Here is a 17,878-nt window from a genome sequence, read left to right on the forward strand (position 1 = left end):
TGAGAATGAGGAGTAATAAATAAGCAAACTCCAAATAGCCTTGAAGATTCAACAGATAAACTGTATTGGGCCAGGCAGAACTTTTTCCCACAGCTGTCCAGATAGAACACTGACGCATAAAAATTTTAAAACAACATTTTGAATAGCTGTTGCCTGAATGCTCAAATTGTATGGAATGGGAAAAAATTGCAGAATATAGAACTTAAAGTAGAAGAAATAAAAACCATATTGGAAAGGACAAGGCACATGTCAGCTCTGTCACTTTGATTGTCACTGGCACGGTCCCAAAGTTGCAGTAGGTGAGTCTATAGAAGATGAGCTTACAACCCAATATGTGTATTTCATCACAAAATTCAGTTTTTAAAATTTTTAATGATTAGTTAATAATTTTCCTAATAATCCAAAAAACATTAAATCTATAAAAATAATAAATAGTAAGATAGGGATTTGTGCTTGAACCATTTCTATCTGGGTACCTGTTCCAAAAGATGAAAACAATGAAACCATAGTGATCATAGTAACAACAATGACATTCCCTGGGTGGTGGCGACACAGCCCAGGATCCTGGTATGTCACTGGAAGGAATAGGCAGAGACTTTCACTATTGGATCCTAGAACTCCCCTCCCCCTCACCTGGCACAAAGATGTAGATCCGCTTCTGCCCACCAAACTCCAGGCCTTGGGAGCCATTGTAGGAACAGATGTACTCTCCCGTGTCAAAGCCAGTGACATTGGCGAGGGTCAAGATGCTGGAGAAGGTGCCATCCTGGGCCTCAAGAACAGGTGGTGGACTCTGCTGAGGAATCTTTTCCCAGACCACTGGGGCATCCCCGGTGCAAGTCAGGACAAAGGTGCTGGAGACGTTGAGGATGAACTCTGAGCCATAGGGGGTTATCTTCAGCGCCTTGGCCTCAGGCAACAATAACAGCAGCCACAGCCAAACTTGGAGAGAAAAGGAGACAGAAGGGAGAATAAAGGGGGAGGCAAAGGAGAAGATCTAAAATGCCCCATTAAGGACTAGTCCTAGGTCTTATGTGGTCTAAAAAAAAGCTTCTTAATCTATGGGTTTCGACCCCATAGGGGGTGGCTTAACTGAATGTGGGGGCCACGAAAAATTTGGCAGTGTTTGAGTTATATGCCTATTTTATATACCTATTACCCGAGGTAGCAAAATTTCTCAGGAGGAAGGGAGTTGCGAGTGGAAAAAGTTTGGGAAGCCCTGGTCCAGAGGAAAGGTTGAAACTTGGCCTTGGGGTGGCTAGGTGGCACAGTGGATAAAGCACCGGCCCTGGATTCAGGAGGACCTGAGTTCAAATCCAGCCTCAGACACTTGACACTTACTAGCTGTGTGACCCTGGGCAAGTCACTTAACCCCCATTGCCCCGCAAAAAAACAAAAAAGAAACTTGGCCTTGCTAATTACTAGCTGTGTAAGTTTTGACAAGTCACTTAATCTCTCTCGGACTCAGTTTCTTCACCTATAAAATGGGATGGTTGGTCTAGATGATTTTTAAGGCCCTTTCTAATCAATAAATGAGCCCATGGCTGCTATTAGCACACAGGTCCTTTCAAAAAATTGCTCTCTATCTCTAGGCAGAATGTCTCCATTCAAAATACCAATTGCTCCACCTTCTGCTGACTCCCGCCCAGCCCCTCCACCCCACACTGGGGAGTGGGCTGAGAAGGCCAGCTCAATTCACTCTGGCATTCCCAGGCCTGCCCCGGGTACTCTAGGTCACTAGTCCCCGTCATTTTCTCTCCAACTTTGGCCCCCAAGTCTCCCTATCTGCCCAGCTCCCAGCTCCAGTTCCTAGCAATGAAGCAGTCAAGAGAGCCAAGGAGCAGCCCTGGGAAATCCCCGGGAAACAATCTCCAGGCTTCTGGCTTCCTGCATTGCTTCCAGGTCATTTCCTGTCCTTCTGCCCTGCAGTCATCCTCCTGCTTAGGCTTGGGCCAGAGCCTATGGGCCAGACTTCAGAACTGTTCTGGGATGGGGAGGAGTTAGAGCCATTTGGGAAACTGAGACGGTCAAGACATTGGCAGCAAGATTTACACTAACTACCTAAAGGTCTTATAATGGCCACATAACACCTCACTGCGTTTTCCTGCCTGCCCCCCAACAACCGCTGCAAGGATAGGCATTGTGGCTCTGGGAGACTCATTCTTTTTTTTTTTTTAGTAAGGCAATTGGGGTTAAGTGACTTGCCCAGGGTCACACAGCTAGTAAGTGTTAAGTGTCTGAGGCCGGATTTGAACTCAGGTACTCCTGAATCCAGGGCCAGTGCTTTATCCACTGTGCCACCTAGCTGCCCCCCCCCCTTTTTTTTTTTTTTGCAGAGATCACTTTTTATTCATCTTTGTCTCCCCCAGGGTACCGAGGCAGTGTTTGTTTGCTGCATTCAGGAAATGCTTAATAAATATGCGAATAAAGGAATTAAGGAATGAACCTGATCAATTGGTTGATTGATCACTTTATTAGTTTATCAGTCTAGATCCCATTTCATACAGAACTCTTAGGTATGGTGATAAGGGGTAGAGAAGAAAGGATTGATAGCCCTTAGACAAGGTTTGATGGGCCAGACTCCACTTACATGAAATGGATCAGAGAACCCTAGACTGGACCATCTGGAAGCATACTGACATAGACAGGACAGACAGACCAATGACAGGTCTGGAGGGAGACTAGCACAGCTGAAGGGGTAAGAGCTGTGTGAGGGATAAGATGGCGGCTTGGTGAAGGAAGAGATTCCAAATAAGAGGAATGATAAGTGTGAGGACACAGAGGGAGGCACAAAAGTCATGTAGGAAAGGGTGGAGAGGCTTTCAAGAAGGAAAATGAGACAGGAAGGCCCTTGAGGAGTTGTTTGGCCAGGATGTGGAACATGGAGGGGGTAAGAAAGGTATTTGGATTGCTTGCATTGGGTAATATGGGGCTGCTGAAAAGCAAAGATGGAGTGAACTCCTACAACTGACCCATTTTAAAGATGGGAAAAATGAGGCTTGAAGTCACTTTGGAAACCTGGTAGAGAAACTAAGCTCTCAGACTCCTGTATACTATCCTCTGGCTTTTACTCCTTTCCCTGCCCTTCCCTCCTTTATTATAGGGCTTCTAATCCAAAACCCCATCATTTTGTTTCTCTCTCTCCATCCTAACTCATGTTCCCCTGCCCTTCATATCTCTCTCTCTCACACACACACACACACACACACACACACACACTCTTACCTGAGAGGACAGGAAGCATCTTCAGACCTGGAGGCAGCACTGACTCTCACACCGGCACCCAGCTGGGGTCTGTCGCTGCCTTTCTGTCCTGTCAAAGAAACCTGGATCAGGGCCAGCACAGGAAGTGGGGAGGGGGCAAGACAAGGGCAGGGGGAACAAGGCAGAGGAAAAGATGAGGGAACTGGGGAGAGGGGGAAAGAACAAAACAGGAAGGTGAGTAAGGATGAGAAAAAAGGGGAGAGTGAGGGAGGGAAAGAGAAAAGAGGGGAGGTGGGAAAAGAAAAAGCCGGGCAGCCATGGAGTATGTGCCGGGTGGTTTCTGAGGGAGAGATAAGAGCTATGGCCCAAGCTGCCCTGAAAAGGAGGGAGCGTGAGAAATAAGGGAAGAGGAGAATCCCTGGATCCCTCTACAATCTGCAATCCTAGAGGGGCCTAGCGTGGAGTTAGGGTGACCATATTTCTTGAATATAAATCAGAGACACATGGTCTGATAAAGGAGCCTCCTTCAGCCAACCCTCATTAAAAGTGCTTTTCATTACTTGAAATCAGGAATGTAGGAAAAAATCCCATTGGGTCATCATGCTCCAAATGGCCAGGCTGTCCCAGCTACCCATCTTCCATGTTATCCATTGCCACCGGACTTTGAAAAGATCCCCATTTCCTCCTCTCTCATCATCTCCCTAGCTGGGTCAGCTCAGCCAGCCCAGATAGGGGAAATCACTAGCAGGCCTCTTGACTTCTCCCATCACTACTACCCACTACCCATCCACCCACCAATCAACAGGCCACATACTCCCTCTGAAGCCTATGTCTCTGAGGCCCTCCCCCTCTATCATCTTTCAGCCCCTGCCAGAGTCCCCTCACTCACTCTCCTAAGCACAATTCCCCATCCAGGCTATTTGGAAAAGAGATATAAAAGGCCCACTCTGGGGAGGGAAGGGGGGTTGCTAAACCAGTGTCCAAAGAGCTCCCACGGGGAGGGGGAGAAAGCACAACAGGAAATGAGGGTGGGCGGGAAAAGAAAACAGAAGGGAGAATTCTGACCATCGGAATTTGATGGGGGGCAGGGGCTGTTCCTACCTCCAGGCCACAGCAAGGACCAGGAAGCCCAGGCATTGTGGACCGATGGAGGAAAGGGGTAGTCCCTTTCTAAGGAGGCCCCACAAGCCCCCCACAAGGGGCTTGGCCACAGTTCTTCCCTCCCCCTCGCCATGCCCCTGATCTCACAAACATTCCTCACTGTTACCAAGAGAATTTTTAGTCTCTTGGGTTTTCCCCATAAAGGCTGAGGATCTAGTGGAGAGGGTAGAAGGAGATACCAGGAGGGGGAGGGGAGCAGGGGTCAGTTTGGGGGGTGGGATGAGGGAGGAGGCTGGAAAGAAGAGAGGCAGGTCGAGTATCGGGAGTGGGGGGACAGCACTGGGACCAGGATTTAAGTGAAAGTTAGGAATCCTCCTCTTCCTCATCAAAACACAATGTTTTTCTCTTTCTTTGTATTCCCGGCACTTAGCACAGTGACTCCAGGGTAAGTACTTAGAGGAAATGTTCGTTAACTGATTTATTGGCTAAGAGCTTGATAAATACTTTTTCTTTCACTCATCATTCACCAAGTTCATTTACTGTGTGTAGGACACAAGGCTAGGGGAGGTTGGGGTAGCAAAAATAAGAACAAGATCCCTGCCTTCCAGAGGCTAGGAAAGGAGGCAAGGCAGGCAGGAGAGGTGAGATGGGATGCTCAGAGGTAGAGGAATTCTAGGTATGTGCAATCATGAAAATCAGAAGAGGTGATGATCCCATCACCAAAGAGGGGACGATTGGGGACGGCTTCAGGGAGGAGGTGGGTCTTAGAGATGTTAGACTGTTAGTGTTGGGAGGGACCTTAGAAAGTACATTAGGTTTAGAGTAAGGAGATCTGGGTTTTTTATTGTTTTTTGGTGAGGCAATTGGGGTTAAGTGATTTGCCCAGGATCACACAGGTAGTAAGTATCAAGTGTCTGAGGCCAGACCTGAACTCAGGTCCTCCTGACTCCATGGCTGGTGCTCTATTCACTGTGCCACCTAGCTGCCCCTGAGATCTGGGTTTGTTTCCCACGATAGAGTCAATAGGCACCGGAGCTCTCTGGGACTCAATTTCCCCATCTGTAAAATGAGAGGGTAGTTCTCTAGAAAGAGCACTGGCTCTGGAGTTAGAGCACCTGGGTTCAAATCCTGTCTCTGATGCTTACTACCTGTGTGACTTTGGAAAAGTCACCCTAGCCCAAACCCTGGGCCTCAGTTTCTTTATCTGTAAAATGAGGAGGGTACACCAGACCCCTGAGGACCCTTCTAGCCCTAGGTCAACAATCCTATGATACAATCCTTACTAAGGTCCTTGCTTTGAACACTTGACCTGAGTCATGAAATTGGCATAGGACTTACTGTCCAGCTTCAAACACTTGCTAGCTGTGTGACCCCAGGCAAGTCCCTTAACCCTGGTTACCTCAGTTTCCTCATCTGTCAAATGAGCTAGAGAGGGAAATGGTGAACCACTCCAGGATCTTTGCCAAGAAAACCCCAAATAAGGTCATAAAGAGTCGGATGAGGCTGAAAACAACTGAACAACATCAAAATTACACAATAGGAGAGGGAGGGTAAAGTGTGTTCTGAAGAGGGGGAGGCCTGAAGTAAGGGATGCACAAACACACTCCAGGGACAAAGGATGAACCTTATCCTTTGGCTGAACTGAGGGGAAACCTAACCCTGAAGCTGAGGCTAAATTACAGGGGCCCACGAACACCAAGAATTTGTACTGATGGGCAGTGGAGGGTTTTGCTCAGGGGATTACTTTGTGTTGTAAGAAGGTTCATCTGGCAGCGGATGGTTCAGTGTGGGAGAGGCCAGAGCGGCATAGTACTGGACTCTCGAAGCTTTGCCCCTTCTCTGTCACTCGGTCTACTTGCCTCATCACAGAATAAATAGCGGCTCTAGAAAGCAGGACTTTCTGGCATTTAGAAAATGTGCACTTAGAAAAATTCATATGAAGAAGCGTGCCTCACGGCATCCCTTTTCCTCTTCTCTGTACCCTCCCCACTCCCACGCAGCTGCTGCCCTCTAGTTCCAGATGAAGACATCTATAGATCCAATTCAATTCAATTCAGTCCAATAAACTTTCATGGAGTGCTTAACATATGCCAAGTACATGCTGGGAATTGGGAATTCAGAAAGAAAAACCAACCAGTCCCTGCTCTCAAGGAGCTTACAATTCATTAAGGAAATACAATGTATACCAAGTCAGGAAACAAAGTATTTTCTAGAGGGAGAGAGTGCTAAAAATCTGGGAGAGGAGCAATCAGAGAGACTTCCTATAGGGCATAGCCCCTGAGCTGTCCAGGAATGCTATTAGGTGGATGTGAGGATAGAGTGATTCCCTGGCACTAGCACCGTGGGGTAGAGAATAATAAAACACAGAATGGCAGACTTAAATTAGATATTATAGGTAATCTAAGCCACACGTCTCCCCCACCTTTCCCCTGTTCACCTTGATTTAAACAAGAAAATAATATCCAAAGATGAGAAGGGACTTTCATAAGGTCACACAGAAAGTTTGAAGTGGATCCAAGATTTGAACCAAGGACACTTGACTCTCAAGCTGGTGTTCCTTCCAACTCTTGTAGCTAGAAACCATCCCCAAATCTTCTATCTAGACTGATAGAATCTTTTCCCACGTCTCAAAGAAATGAGTTTAGAGAAATATAGGTCCAGAGAATCTCCATAAGAGGTCTGGTTTTGCTTTAAGAACTTAGAACTGGGGAAGCGAGGTGGCACAGTGGATAAAGCACCAGCCCTGGATTCAGCAGGACCTGAGTTCAAATCCGGCATCAGACACTTGACACTTACTAGCTGTGTGACCCTGGGCAAGTCACTTAACCCTTATTGCCCCACCAAAAAAAAAAAAAAAGAAGAAGAAGAAGAACTTAGAACCCCAAACCACTGAGTGGAAAGGAACCTAAGTGCTACTGAGTCCATTCCCCTGCCTCCAGGCAAACCCCACAATCAAACTATCTCTTGAACTAGAAATCCCCAAAGAAAGAGACTCCCAATGCCTCTTTTCATGACTCATCTGGTAGTGAGACCCTATTGGAATGGAAACACTTTGAGGACAGGGACTGTTTACGCCCTTATTTTTATCTTCAGAACTTAGCAGAGTTCCTGGCACACAGGAAATATTTCAGAAATACTTGCCGATTGATTGTGGATTGTCAGGAAGACCTCCTCAGCTATCTAGAAAATGGGACCAATGTCAGGGAGAGAGACAAGATGGCTTCTCCAGGTCCCTTGCACTCCAATCAGTCTAGGATTCCCGGTTTTTCCAATTCTTCCTCTTTCAGCTTAAGATCATTTCATCCGTGGATGCTCTCAGCTGTTTGATGAAAGGTCCTGCCCCAAACCCTGTGTATACCAAGTTAAATGTATCTTATCACATATGTATTCTGTGTGCTTTTTCTTACTTCAGTCTGTGAGGTCCATGAGATGAAGATGCTTATAAGTAAATTAAGGATGGCTGGTGGAGTTAAAGACTTTGGACTGAGACATTTGGGGAAAGAGGAAAATATGAGAACAAAGGAATGGATGAGTCAGAAAATGTGAGAGAAACCAAGGACTGGATAAATTCATGCTGGAAGCAGGTGGAAGCCAATCCGGGTCCATAGACAATAGAAACTCGAGAAGAGATGAACAAGGCATCATTCCTGGGAGGGTCAGGAATGTCTCTGGCACCTGAATTCAAGGTGAGATCTGGAGAATCCATCCTGATGGGACCTTGTGATCTAAATCACCAGGGTAGCTGAGAGAAAGCATTTCTCTAGCTTGAGCTAGATGAAACTGGGGAAAGAAACCAGACTTCTCAGAGAGTGAAACAGAAAACAAGTGCATTTTAGATAGCCGGACAGACAGAAAGAATCCAGGATTAAGGAAATCCCAAATCAGACTCCTCTCCTAAACTGAATGAGACTCAATCCTAATGAGACTGTGTACCTGGAACTGGCCGGCCTGAATAAAGAGAGCATCCAAAGATTCCTCACCCTGAAGTAATTTTCTAACAATTATGTTCTAACAATGACTGTCTTAGCTGTGGGCAAATGACTCGCTATTTATGAGAGGAACAGAGTTGTTTAGGGCCACCAGCTGCCCAGAGAGGAATGTCTTCTGAACCTGAGGGTGTAGAAACCAACCTTATACTGGGTCACAGGCCCTTTGCTTTCTCAAATGTAATTTTTGCTTTCCTTCCATACATGTTTACAACTAAGGGCCAATCATTTTATAGATGGATAAACCAAAGAGTGAGAAGGAAGGTAAGGGAGCTAGTAAAAGAATAGAAGGATTTTGGAGATAGTACAGGAGGTCATGGAATTAAAACCCAGGCATGACAGAGTCTTAGGTCTGGGTACTAGGGCATAGACTTCCCATAAACCCAGATGAGAGGCTGAGACTCTGGGAGGTTAATGCAATGGGAATGTAGAGAAGATAATGGAGGATGGTGAAATGGGTTGGGTCTAAACTCCCTTCAGAATTTTTTTTTCTGTTTGTTTTGTTTTTGTTTTCTTGTTTGTTTGTTTGTTTTTCCCTTCGCGGTTAAAGGGGGTGTTGTTCTCTGGAGGGAGTGGAGAGAGAAGAAAGAGGACAGGGCATCAAAAGTGTGCTTTCCCCCCACTCTGTAGAGATCATACTACCTCCTAGAACCCCATCCCCACTCTGGCTTGTTGTGGTCCAGGGCTGTGCACAGAAGGGTCCCAGCCTTTCCACCCACCCTGTTGAGCACATCATAGAGATGGTTTGCAAATGTGCACATGCCTCTGTAACTGGGGGAGGAAGTATTAGCTACCCATCAGGACTGCCCAGGGAGAGGCTTAGCCAGGGATAAGCCCAACCTTCTGATTCTAATCATTTCACTGTCTGGGAAAGCTAAAGGACAGAACAGCAGGGGAGGGAGAATCAGGAAAAGTGGCGGAGAGATAGAGGACAGAGAAGGCCAGGGGAGAGGCAGGATCACAAGAGACAGCCAAAGCCTGACCTAATGCCTTCCACAATCTACCCCAGCCCCTGCTATCTACAGTCACTGCCTCCCTCCCCACTCCTGTCTGAACACATTCTGGATAAGAATCCAAGTCCTTTCCAACTGGAAGCCACCAAGCAAGCCTGGACTTCATGGTACCATAGAATTTAGAGATGTAAGGGACTTCGGAGATGACCCGGTCCAACTCCTGCTGCTCAGTTTTTGCATTGGGGAAACTGATGCTTGGAGAAGTTGTGACTTGCCCAAGGTGAGTAGCAAGTAGTGAGTAGACTCCTCCTAGATTAAAGGCAAATTCTGGAGCAGAGAGAGCAGAAATCTCCTTTTAGCTCTGATCTCCATTCTGTACCATACTGCCCAGCAGCTCCCTTCCCCCCGGCCCCAGGGAGGCTGATCTGCCCTGTGGTGCCCTCTCTCTCCTCCTCCCATATCCCTGCCAGGGGGCCTGGCCAAGGGAAACCATTAGCAGCCTGGGGGGATGGGGGGTTTTGTGCAGCTCTCTAGAGCTGCACTGTTTATTATTCTAAAGCAGGAATTTGGCCAGAGCATGGAGACAGGCGGTCACTCAGACTCTGAGCCAGGCTCTGGCTGGGGTTGGCCATTGAAAGACACTTTCTTGGCTGATGAAGCCTGGGCCTTAGGGATTGAGCCCTCCAGGGTCATCGACCTTGGACCCTCCAGTATGTCCTGACCATTAGACAGGCCTAGGAACTGGAAGGGACTGAATCCAAGTTATCCTTGGTGAACATACTTTGGTTGGACCCTTCCTAGGAAATGCCCGAGTACAGGACTGCTTTAAGGAAGTGTCTAATGTCAGAGATGGAAAGGTCCTCAGAGATGATCTAAGTCACTCCTTTATTTTACAAGTGAAGGGGCCTAGGTTGTTGAGGGTAGGACACATCTATGGTCAAATAGTGAGCTAGGGGATGGCAGCTGTAGTCACCACCTCTGTCCTGTCCCTGAAATTGTCTCTGTAACTTCCTAACATTGTCCAAACTTCCTAACAGATGTCCAAAAGTGGTAGGGAGTTACCCATCGATAGAGGTATTCAAGCGAAGGCTGGATGACCAGTTGTTGAAGGTGTTTTAGAGGGGATTTCTCCTCAGGTTTGAGTTGTACTCAATTTCCTCTAAGGAGATTACCTCTATCTCAGTCAGTAATTTTTCTCATACTCTAGAATTCCCCAAACTGTTGGATTCCAAAGAGCAGCTGTGTTGGACCTCAAGGGCCTGGGAGCTGAAAAGTTTGTGAAAATCCTAGCATCATTGCCTGTGATTCCCCCTGTTTTCTATCAGGTGACATTCCTGCCCAGAGCAGGGCACAGTTGAAGATCTGACTTCTCAGGCAGGAGCAGCAGGCTTATGTGAGGACTGAGATTCATCCCACAGCTGGGGACTCTTCAAATGTTACTAGAGAAAGGGGAAGAATTCTTGGGAAGTCTTGAGAATCAAGTTCTGAATGAAGTGAGAGGGAAGGGGCTAGGGCAGGGGAGGTATTTTTCCAGAACAGAAATGGAAACCAGTGTGAGCTGTCTCTTGGAGAAGGGTTTGGGAGAGACATCATGGTGTGGTGGAGAGCGCTCTGGTCTTAAGAGACAGAATCCCAGCCCTGGTGCTTCCCAGCCATGTTCGCCTGCATACAAGAGCCTGGGGGAAACAAGACTACTTATGTTCTATATGTGACATGATGATAGAATGCTAAGCTTGAAGTCAGAAAGGCTTAGGTTCAAATCTTGCCTCTGTGTGTGATAAATCACTTAGCTTGTCTGGATCTCAGTTTCCTTATTTTTAAGTGGGTATGATAATACCTGAAGTCCCTTCTTTGCAGGATTATAATGAGGTTTAAATGGAATGATGTGTGTAATGTGTTCCAGAGCTAGGTTCATATGGACTCACATTCATCTTGGAGGTGGGCAGGGGGAAGGTATTCCTGACCCCAAAGAGAAGGATCAGGTTTCTCTCTTCCTCTAATTTACTCCCAACCTGGAGGAAAATTCCAGGGAAACCTCTAAAACAAAGCTAAGGTATGGCCCATATCTAGGGTCTCCCCCAAATAAGGATCGTAGGATCCTTTCTAGAAATAGTACTCCACGAACAACATAGGCATGTGGAATAGGACAGTAGTCACAATGCAAATGACCTCAAGAATAATTACAAAAACCAAAACATTTCAAAAAACCCATTCTACTAATTCTACTCCCTTTCCTCTAAAAGGCCTTATGATTGAGTGGAACGAGCACTGAATCTGGAAGCAAAAGAGCATGGATTTGAATTCTGGTTCTACGCATTATTATTTGAGTTACTTTGGATAATCCATTTGACTTCTCTGGATCTTGGTCATGCTTTTAGCTCTAAATCCTAATATCTATAATCTCTTGGGGCTAAGAAACCATGATCAGCCAAGGATGACCTCCACTATCCACCAGGATGAGAGGGCCTAGCCTAAAGAATACTCTCTCCCTGTCCAGAGTCGAGGGAGAGAGATGCAGCCACCTCAGGTAAGCAGGAAACTTTGGGGGAGCCAAGGGAGAGAGGCCTGGCCTCCTCAACAGTTCCCAGGATCCTTACTTCCTCTTTCTGTCCCCCTCCTTCTCCCTTTCCTCCTCCCTCCCCACCCCTCTCTCTCCGCCTCTGCTCCTTTCCCACCGTCTTAATCTAAATAAATCTAAGTCATCTTGGCCCACATCCTCCCTTGCAACATCCCTCCTTCGAGGTCCCAGGGATCCCACGACACAATCACGCCTCAAGGGCCAGATCACTGGCTCTGTGCCTGCACCAAGCAGCTGGCTGATATGTGACCACTCACACAGCACACACGGTACGCACACAACCCATACACGTGACGCATGTACTTTGTACGGGCCTATGTGACACTCGCCCACAGGTACGTGTGTGGTCACAGACACACATTCCTGCACCTACACACAGCCCTACACAAATTCACATACATGCCCACATAGACACACATAAATTCTACAAGCACATAAACACATGCATCCATACTTTTCCCCATACTGATCTCATCAGCTACCCTGGCTTCAATTATCACCCCAAGGCCAATGCTTCCCAAATCTGTATACTACCAACCTCTCCCCTGAGCTCCAGTCCTGCTTTCCCACCAGGATATCCTACCAGCATCCCAAACTCAGAATGTCCCAAACAAACTAACGCTTCATCTTCTCTTCCAAAACTGCCCTGCCACTCAACTTCTCCATTTCTGCTGAGATCAGCACACTCCTCCCAGGCACTGCTGGAGCCTGAAACCTCTAAGTCATCTGTGCATGTTCCCTGTCCCTCACCCTTCACATCTAATCAGTTGCCAAACCCTGTTGATTCTGCCCAGGCATTTCTCCTTCTTCCCTGTTGGGGGAATGGATACCCCAATTCAGTCCCTCACTTCTCCTCTCCAGACCTCTGTTCACACTATCCGTTAACCGGGAAACTCCCAGACTATTGGGTTTATATTGTATCTCCCACTGTCCCCAGAGCCTTGTACATAATAGTGGCTTAATAAATGTTTACTGAAAATAATCCAGGTGTCGCATAATTGATTCAGCCTTTCCCTAACTGAGGGGCACTCCTTTAGTTTCCAGTTATTTGCTACGCTAAAAAGAGCTCTTATAAGCATTTTTGCACAGATAAGTCCTTTTCCTCTTACTAAGGAGATCAGTGGTATCATTGGGTCAAAAGCTATCAAATCTAAACCCTCTCCTCCATGCCAGTTTAATGATTTCTTGGGCATAGTCCCAAGTCACTTTTCAGAATGGCTGGGCCAATTCAAAATTCCACTAATAATAGAGTAACCTTTGGTGAAGTGACCCAGGGAGATGTGATTAGTTGTTCAGTTATTTCAGTCATATGCGATTGTTTGTGACCCCATTTGGGATTTTCCTGGCAAAGATACTGGAGTGGTTTGCCATTTCCTTCTCTAGCTCATTTGACAGATGAGGAAACTGAGGCAAAGAGGGTGGAGTGACTTGCCCAGGGTCACACAACTACTAAGTGCCTGATACCAGTTTGAACTTAGGCAGAGGAGTCTTCTTTACTCCAGATCCCAAACTCTGTCCACTGCGCCACCCAGCTGCCCAGTGATTAGTTGAGTTCTAGTTGATATTTTTATTGATGCTTTTGGATGATTAAATTTCCAAAGGACCTGAATTCTGGAGAGCTAGTTAATATGTTGAGTGATAGAATCAACATACACAGCTTCATGTCTCTTCCAGTCATCCACCCAGGCCATCTCACTATTTGTCAGCTGCCTTTGACATGCTCCGCTCCACCTGCATCAGCATCTTCCACACCTCAGACTTGTAGTCCCTGAGGAAATGAATCCACTTTTCTCTGGAGCTCCCATCAGGTCCAGCCCAGTTGTTTGGTGACTATGTGTGTGCAGACTAGCCTACTTAGCCCACTCTATCAATTAGCTAGCCCTAGACACACCCCATCTCATCTTCTGTCATGTATGTCATAAAGTAGCCCCATTAAAGTGTAAGCCCTCTTGAAGGCAGGGACTATATTTGTTCTTATTTCTATTTCTATTTCCAGAACTTAGCACAGTGTAATAGCCCACATAGTAGGGCTTTATGACTGACTAAGCCCTCCTCTCCTTTCAACCTCCTCAGAACAAAACTCCTTTCCCTTATGACCTTTTTCCCTACATGTGGTATCTTTCCCTATTAAAATATAAGCTCTGTGAGGGTGAGGACTATCTCTTTTTAAAAATATGTATATCAGGGCAGCTAGGTGGTGCAGTGGATAAAGCACTGGCCCTGGATTCAGGAGGACCTGAGTTTAAATCCAGCCTCAGACAATTGACACTTACTAGCTGTGTGACCCTGGGCAAGTCACTAAACCCTCATTGCCCCAAAACAAAAAACAAAAACAAAAGAAATTTAAATATACCTGTAAAATTATTGCCCCGCAAAAAAAAAAATGTATATCCCCAACATTAAGCACAGTGTCTGGCACATAGTAAGAATGTAATCAATGCTTTTCATTCATTCATTCATTCACTAACTCATTCAGTACAACAGATTAGAACAATGAACCAAATCAGAAACAAATGCTAAGTCCTATACTTATGGGTTTAAAACCAAAGTCGTACTGTTGAATTTAAAAAAATCAGTTGCACAGATACAGATTTAGGAAGACATGGATAGATAAGCATTCGCGTGAGAAATACCTGAGGGGGCTAGTGGATTATCTAATCAACAAGAGACAGTAGTGTATCATGACAGTTGTCCCCTTCCCCCAAAGGCTAATTCAGTGTAGACAATGATAGAAGTATAATGTCCAGAGTCCACAGAGCTTCTATTTTTGCTCTCCTCTGAACTCTTCAGTACCTGTGTGGAGTACTGTATTTGACTCTAACTACTGTTAAGGGCTAAAATTCTAGCTAGTCTGTCTAAAATATCCAATGAGTGGTCGCCAATAAATTATAAGCTTTAGCAAGAGTTAGACTTTTAAGCATTTATTAAGGAGAATAAGAATTTGGTAAAGAGAGAGAAAGGCCTAGCTTCCTATCTATTAAAGGGGGAGCACATTTCTAGCTCCGCCCTCCACCAGAGTCCCAAGGAAAGAACGTGAGACCGAGCTCCAGTCTCTTCCTTCTTCCTCTCACTCGCCCACATCACTTCCTGACACCAAAGAAAAGACTCCTGGTCTTGCCCTCAAAGACCTTCGCTTCATGGGCGGAACTCTTCTACAGTAAGTCTCCAGCAGGTGGCGTCATTCCAATCATTACACTACCATGTTTTAGGAAGGTCATTGACACACTAGAGCCAGGCCAGAACAGGGTAATCTATACAGTGATGGCACTTGAAATGCAGCCTGGAAAAACTTTCTAAGGGACATCATAGTCATCTTCAAGTATGTGGAAAATACTCTAGATTTGTTTTTACTTGGTCCCAGAGGACAGAACTAAGAGCAACGGGTAAGAGTTGCCAAGAGGCAGATGTGGGCCTTGATATGAGGAAAACCTTCCTAATCATCATAGTGATGAAAAACTCGACTGGAGGTGGTGAGTTCTCCATCCCTGGAGGTCTTTAAGCAGAGGCTAGTAGCCTTTTGTCTGAAGTGGTGCTCAGGAAGATTCTTGTTCAAGTTGAAGTTGGACCAAAGAATGAAAGATTTAGAGCTGAAATGGATATCAGAGGCTATCAAAGCCAACCTCTTCTCCTCTATTTTGTGGATGAGAAAATCAAGGCCCAGTGTGATTCTGTGATGATGGCTGCTTCATTTGTAAGGAACAAATGAGAGAATGCATGTAAGAGAGGTGTATAGTTTGTAAGGCATACTGCATTTAATCCAATTCAGTTCAACAAACATTTTTTTTTGAAGGCAATGAGGGTTAAGTGACTTGCCCAGGGTCACACAGCTAGTAAGTGTCAAGTGTCTGAGGCTGTATTTGAACTCAGGTCCTCCTGAGTCCAGGTCCTATGCTTTATCCACTGAGCCACCTAGCTACCCCTCAACAAACATTTATTAAGTACCTACTGTATGCTAGGTGCCAGGGATACAAAGGCAAACATGTTTAGTACCTGCTTTCAAGGAGATTTCATTCTACTTAGGGGGAGGGAGGAACCACATACACACCCCTAGGTAAATACAAAGTGATTGGGGGAAGTACTGACAATTGGAGGGATTGGGAAGGACCTTATGTAGGAACTGGACCTGGAGCTAAACCTTGAAGAGAGTTAGAGTTTTCTAGAGGCTGAGATGAGAAAGGAGAGTGTTCCAGTCTAGAAACACAGATTGGAGCAAAATTGTGAGAGTCTTAAATGCCAAAGGAAAGAAAAATTGCATTTTATTTAAAAGCAATTATTGTTGTTCAGTCGTGTCTGACTCTTCGTGACCCCATTTGGGATTTTCTTGGCAAAGATATTATAGTGGTTTGTCATTTTCTTCTCCAGCTCACTTTACAGATGAGGAAACTGAGGCAAACAGGGTTAAGTGACTTGCCCAGGGTCACACAGCTAGTAAGTATCTGAGGCCGTGTTTGAACTCAGCAAGTTAAGTCTTCCTGACTCCAGGCCAGATGCTCTATCCACTGCACTACCCAGCTGTCCAGTTCTAGAGGCAATAGGGTGCCATTGAAACTTTTTGAGTAGGGGAGTGACATGGTCAGATCTGTCCTTTAGGAATACTCATTGGGTAACTAGGTGACCAGAAGCTGAATGCTAACAGACTACTTAGGAGGCCAAGACAGTAGTCTAGGCAAAAGGTTAAAAACAGCCTCAACTAAGGTGGTGGCTGCATAAGTGGAAGAGAATGTGAGCAATGTCGAATTGACAAGACTGGACAACTGATTAGATATGGGGGAAAGAGAAAAGGAAACAATCGAGCCCCATGTATTTATTAATTCATTCTACTATGTGTCAGGCACTAGAGATGGGAACAATTGAGGATTACTCCCAGGTTTCAAACCCAGTTGACTATAAGGGTGGTTGGACCCTGAACGGAAATAGAGAATTTAATTAGAAGGGTTGGGATTAGGGAAAAAGATAATGAGTTCCATTTTGGACATGTGGAATTTGTGATGCCTACAGGCCATTCACATACAGATGTCCAACAGATAGCTGGACAGCATAGACCTGAAGCTGGAGCTGGAAAAAAGCTCAGAGGCCATCCAGAGCAGCTTCCTCTTTGTACAGATGAGGAAACTGAGGTAAAGTGACTCGACCAAGGCCACACAACATAGATGGTAAGCATAAGAGGTAGTATTTGAACTCAAGCTGACTCCAGAACCAGGCTCTTTCTACTAAACCACACTGCCTGACATGGGCACTGGAACTCAGGAGAGAGGTGAGGGAGGGAATTCTAGCTTGTAAAGTACTAGTCATATGTAAGATATTTATGTGAATTTTTTTCTTTTTCTTTTTCTTTTTTTTGGGGGGGGGCAATGAGGGTTAAGTGACTTGCCCATGGTCACACAGCTAGTAAGTGTCAAGTGTCTGAGGCTGGATTTGAACTCAGGTCCTCCAAAATCCAGGGCTGGTCCTTTATCCACTGCACCACCTAGCTGCCCCCTATTTGTGTGAATTTAGGCAGTTTGTCTCCCCCTTACTGAGCTTCAATTTCCTCCTCTATGAAACAAAGGGGTTGGACTTGAAAGTCTCTGCGATCTCTTTGCAGTTTTGCTCTTCTGTAACTCTATAACACGCAGGACAAAGCATTCCATAAAGAGCCAAAGCTTCAGGAATTCTGGGGGCAGGTGCTTGGGCAGACTCTGCTACAAACTCCAGACTGGGCATTGGCCAGAGAACAGCCTCTGGGCCAGGGTGAGGGGGTGAGGCCTGACGAGTGCAGAGGTAGCTCAGCAAAGGCCTAGTAGAAAATGTGACCATCATGCCAGGTAGTCCTTGGGGGGAGCAGGGGAAATGCACGTCATGATTATAGTACATGCCAATGCTTCACCTGCCCAGCACAGAGGTCTTGGGAGTAGCCAAAACCTTAGCTTCAATATAGGGAAGAGAGAGAGGGGAGGAGAGTGAAGAAGTGAGGCTTCCCCCGTCAGATTCTTACCCACACAATTTTCATATCTGGAAAATGAAGAGGTTTTACTAAATCAAAAGTTTCTAACCTGGGGTCCACAGCCTCCTTGAAT

At 46.0% G+C, this 17,878-nt stretch overlaps 1 protein-coding gene across 1 annotated transcript in view; it reads right to left on the minus strand.

Moving 5' to 3' along the window:
* PDGFRB (platelet derived growth factor receptor beta) overlaps positions 1-17,878 on the minus strand; it is a 66,966-nt gene that overhangs the window by 38,148 nt on the left and 10,940 nt on the right. The window contains exons 2-3 of the mRNA XM_043986611.1: positions 3,226-3,313; positions 634-942 (exon numbers count right to left, since the gene is read on the minus strand). Of these exons, the coding sequence (XP_043842546.1) occupies positions 634-942; positions 3,226-3,244 (328 nt within the window). The 5' untranslated portion in view covers positions 3,245-3,313. The remainder of the gene's footprint in view (positions 1-633; positions 943-3,225; positions 3,314-17,878) is intronic.

This window comes from Dromiciops gliroides, chromosome 2, assembly GCF_019393635.1.
Source record: "Dromiciops gliroides isolate mDroGli1 chromosome 2, mDroGli1.pri, whole genome shotgun sequence".
Taxonomy (NCBI): domain Eukaryota; kingdom Metazoa; phylum Chordata; class Mammalia; order Microbiotheria; family Microbiotheriidae; genus Dromiciops; species Dromiciops gliroides.